Genomic DNA, 3882 nt, shown 5'->3' on the forward strand with positions numbered 1-3882 from the left:
AGAGTTTGAAAATTGCCCTATAGTCCCGGTTTATGTCTCCAACCGGGACTATAGGTCAAATCCCTTTAGTACCGGCACGAACCGGTACTAAAGGTTTGCCCTTTAGTACCGGTTTATGCCACGAACCGGTACTAAAGGTGATCGCGGGCCCTCAGCCTGACGCCAGCCTGCCACCATCCCTTTAGTACCGGTTCGTGGCACGAACCGGTACTAAAGGGTCAAAACGAACCGGCATTAATGCATAGCCGTTCGAACCGGCACTAATGGTACCATTAGTACCGGGCCGAAATCAAACCGGGACTAATGTGTGTCACATTAGGTCCTTTTTCTACTAGTGTTATGTACATTGAACACATGCACAAGCAAGCCTAGTGTACATGTACTTTTAAGCAGGTACACAATCTGAACCGGATTAACCCCTTTTCCATTACTCACATATTGCTCGGAAATCAACCACACATTACACTCAAGTTGTTACTAAGTACATCATATGGAGTATATAGCAAATAAATTGGATATCTAAGTAACTTCAAAAAAAAAAAAAACTTCATCTGCACGTCGTCAACGATTTCTCGATCACTTGAACTGTAGGTTACTAAGTAATTAAATCGACCACCCATTACACCCAAGTTGTATAGCAAATAAATTGGATGCCTAATTGAGTTCATCTTCACGTACGTACGCCGTACGTCGTCAACGTTTCTCGATCACTTGAACTGCAGGTTACTGGAGAAGGTCTGGCCGAACCTCCAGCTGGGCGGCACCACGTTGGAGAAGACGAGCGTCTGGCCGTCGGTGATGGTGACCCTGAAGGAGAGCCCCTGGCCGTTGAGGTAGGCGAGCGAGTGCCAGTTGGCGCCCCAGTTGTGCGCCATGGCCATCCAGTCGCCGGACTTGGAGCCCCTGACGTCCATGGCCCTGATGGAGCCGGCCGCCGCCACGTTGGTCGGCAGCACCAGCTCGAAGTAGTCGTGGCCGCTGATGGTGAACCGCACCCCGCCCTTCTTCACGCACGGCACCCTGCCAAAAGCGACGAGCTAGCTAGGTTAGCATACACGCATGATCATGAAAGTTCTTGGTCAACCTGATCGATGGAGGACGGCGGACGGACCTTTGGTAGATGATGGGGATGATGCCGCCGCGGTAGACGCCGATCTTCTCCCAGGCGGGCTGCGCCATGTCGAAGTGGGGGCGCGGCGGGTTGCACCAGCCGCCCTTGTCGCTGGGGAGGTCCCAGTTGGGCGGGCAGAAGTTGGTGGCGGTGACGGTGACGGACACGCCGGGCTTGCACCACGTCTTGTCCGTCTTGCGGTCGCACACCACCTTGTAGCACTGCCCGCACGCGCCGCCGTCGCTGAAGAGCGCCGTGCTCAGCGCCGTCGTCCGCGTGCCGTACCCCTGCGCATACAGGTTCCCGTACCCGCACGCCCCGCCTGCATGTACATACGTATGATCATGCATAAACTGCCATTAATTAGCAGCTAGTGATCGAGCGGCGGTTCACGTACCCATGGTGCCGGAGGCGTCGCTGCCGCCGTAGAAGGTGGCGTGCGCCCTCACCCACCCGCTCGGCTCCAGGGCGTCCGCGGCGATGGCCAGCAGTAGGCAGCCGAGCGCGAGCGCGACCGCCGTGCGCACGTAGGTTCCGGCCATGGCCTACCACCAGTCGATCAGTTTCCTCTGAACAGCCGTACGTGGTTTCTTCTGTACTTGTGGCTATGGAGATGTGGCTCGAATGATGTCTCTCTGATGAATGAACGGTGAACATGCCGATGATATATATAAGAGATGGTATATCTACACGTAAGGTAAAGGCTCGCGTGCGTGAGGCGAGTGGCGAATAACAAGCTTAAGGTGCACATGCACGCGCGTGACTTGCGCGTGTGGCACATCGTGAACATGCTTTCGTACGCGCATGCATGCATGACATGGCCTCATCCTGATCGGCACACACCTACTCCAGTACCCATCCAATGTTCTTCGTACATCTCCATCTTGCTTCAGAGGCATGCATGCATGATCCCTAGCGAAAACCTAAAAGTGACCAATCTTTCTGAAACCAATTCGCTGAAAACATATCAACAACCGGGCCTCCGGGTCGACATGCAGAAATATTCTAACAAACTGATAGATCTTTCCCTGCATGTATGCGTCCAGTTCTGTCCTCAGTTTGTTATTATCACCCAGAAAGGGAGGAGATGAAAAGATGAGGTGCAAAAAAGGTGGTGTGGACGTACGTCGGAAGCAACGAAAGCTTCTTTCGTCTACAAGACGTGTTGGGCTGGTGGTGTGCGTACGCTTCCATGTGTTGATTGCCAAAGAGTTAAAGGAGGTTTGACACTCTCGGCTCAGCTAGCCAGCCGGACGGTGCATGCGAGAAGAAGACGGGATGAGGCGCACGTAGCCATGTTAGTGTGCTTGCTTGCCTGTGCACTCTCAAGCAGCGTTATACTATATGAATAGTAGTATGATCGATCCGGTGGTTGCAGTCTGGGGAATCTTTTTTGCCTTGGCTACATATATATGGATTTGGTAGTTCGGCACAGCCGTAAGCAACGCAGTGGAAGATATGGATTTTAGTAGTGGCACTAGCACTCTAGCAGCAGGTTGCCGCGTGCTTTGCTTGCGTGCGCTGGGAAGGAAAAGGGCTTGATCGACAGAATTGACCAAGCGTCACGCCGTGCCCAAGGTCAGCTCCAGCAAGTCGCAGCGTACTTACTTCTTTTCCCTGGTATATATCATTTTTTAGCTAGCTCTTCTTCGCGAGTTTTTCTTACTTTGAACTCTACTAGTCCTACCGAGTTATAAGTGTGAACTGTTTATCTTGCATGTATATATGGAAGTCTGAAATCATAGTTCAGTGGTATGTGCTGTACTAGCTAGGGATTCACAATGCGAGACGGAACCGCCTTTTGTCCTATCATTAGTATCCAAGTGGTCAATTTTTTTTCCTATTGATAGACGCTTGATGCCAAGATTATTTTTGTGAGTACCGGTTTTGGTGTAGTACTAGCTAGGGAGTACATGGACCATTCACTAGTAACTATTTCATTCATGTGTTTCCGCTCAAAAAAAAAAATCCATTCACGTGGAGCTTTGAGCTTTGTCTCCTTGGTATAAATTTTTTTTTTGAGCAACAGAGGGTTTCCCCTCCGATTTCCATTAGAGAAACCATCAAACCAAGTATCTAGACAGGGTTCTTTTCGAGATCACGACTTAAAAGATCTAGTCCTATTACATCTCAGAGAGTCTCCCAGCATAACAAGGTAACAGAAAAGGCAGGCACCAAAGTTGAGCCTCTTTCGTAGATCTTCCACTTCACTCCATTTCGTCGAAGCGCCAAAAGGAGAAGTTTTTCCCATCTTCGTCACTGCTGGATTCGAAGGACTTCAAAACGCCAGCCTTGCGCAGCTTTGTAGACATCACTTGCTACTTGCACGATGAGTTTTGCTCCCAGCATCAACATTCTTTCCCCTGGGCACTTTTTCTGCAAAACAGCCCAGTCAGAAATCCATGCACACATCATTTTCACAATACCCATTGGGTCAGAAATCATTTTTCTATCAAACACAATGTTATTTCTACTTCTCCAGATCGCCCACAACAGCGCTGAGACGCCAACCATTATAAGTTTCTTGCTATCTTTCTGGATTTTTTTTTACCATAATCCAAAACAATCATTGAGGTCTCTAGGGGTACTTTTCACATCAAATGCACATCTCACTAGAGCCCAGATGGTTTTTGCTACCGAGCAAGAGAAAAACAGATGATCTATCGTTTCATCCTTAAGTTTCTTGCCACCAAAAACACATTTTTTTATCCCTTTTCCATCCTCTTTTTAACAAATTATCTCTAGTAAGTACACTTTTTCTTGCTAGCAGC

General features: G+C 49.4%; 1 protein-coding gene across 1 annotated transcript; it reads right to left on the bottom strand.

Moving 5' to 3' along the window:
- Positions 1–403: 403 nt before the first annotated feature.
- LOC119306463 (expansin-A13-like) lies at positions 404–1735 on the bottom strand. The gene is made up of 3 exons (XM_037582674.1): positions 1509–1735; positions 1112–1433; positions 404–1020 (listed from the first exon to the last, which is right to left on the bottom strand). The coding sequence occupies exons 1-3, from the start codon at positions 1651–1653 to the stop codon at positions 708–710; spliced, it is 780 nt and encodes a 259-aa protein (XP_037438571.1). The 5' UTR covers positions 1654–1735; the 3' UTR covers positions 404–707.
- Between the last annotated feature and the right edge of the window lie 2147 nt (positions 1736–3882).

Source organism: Triticum dicoccoides, chromosome 5B (assembly GCF_002162155.2).
Source record: "Triticum dicoccoides isolate Atlit2015 ecotype Zavitan chromosome 5B, WEW_v2.0, whole genome shotgun sequence".
NCBI lineage: Eukaryota > Viridiplantae > Streptophyta > Magnoliopsida > Poales > Poaceae > Triticum > Triticum dicoccoides.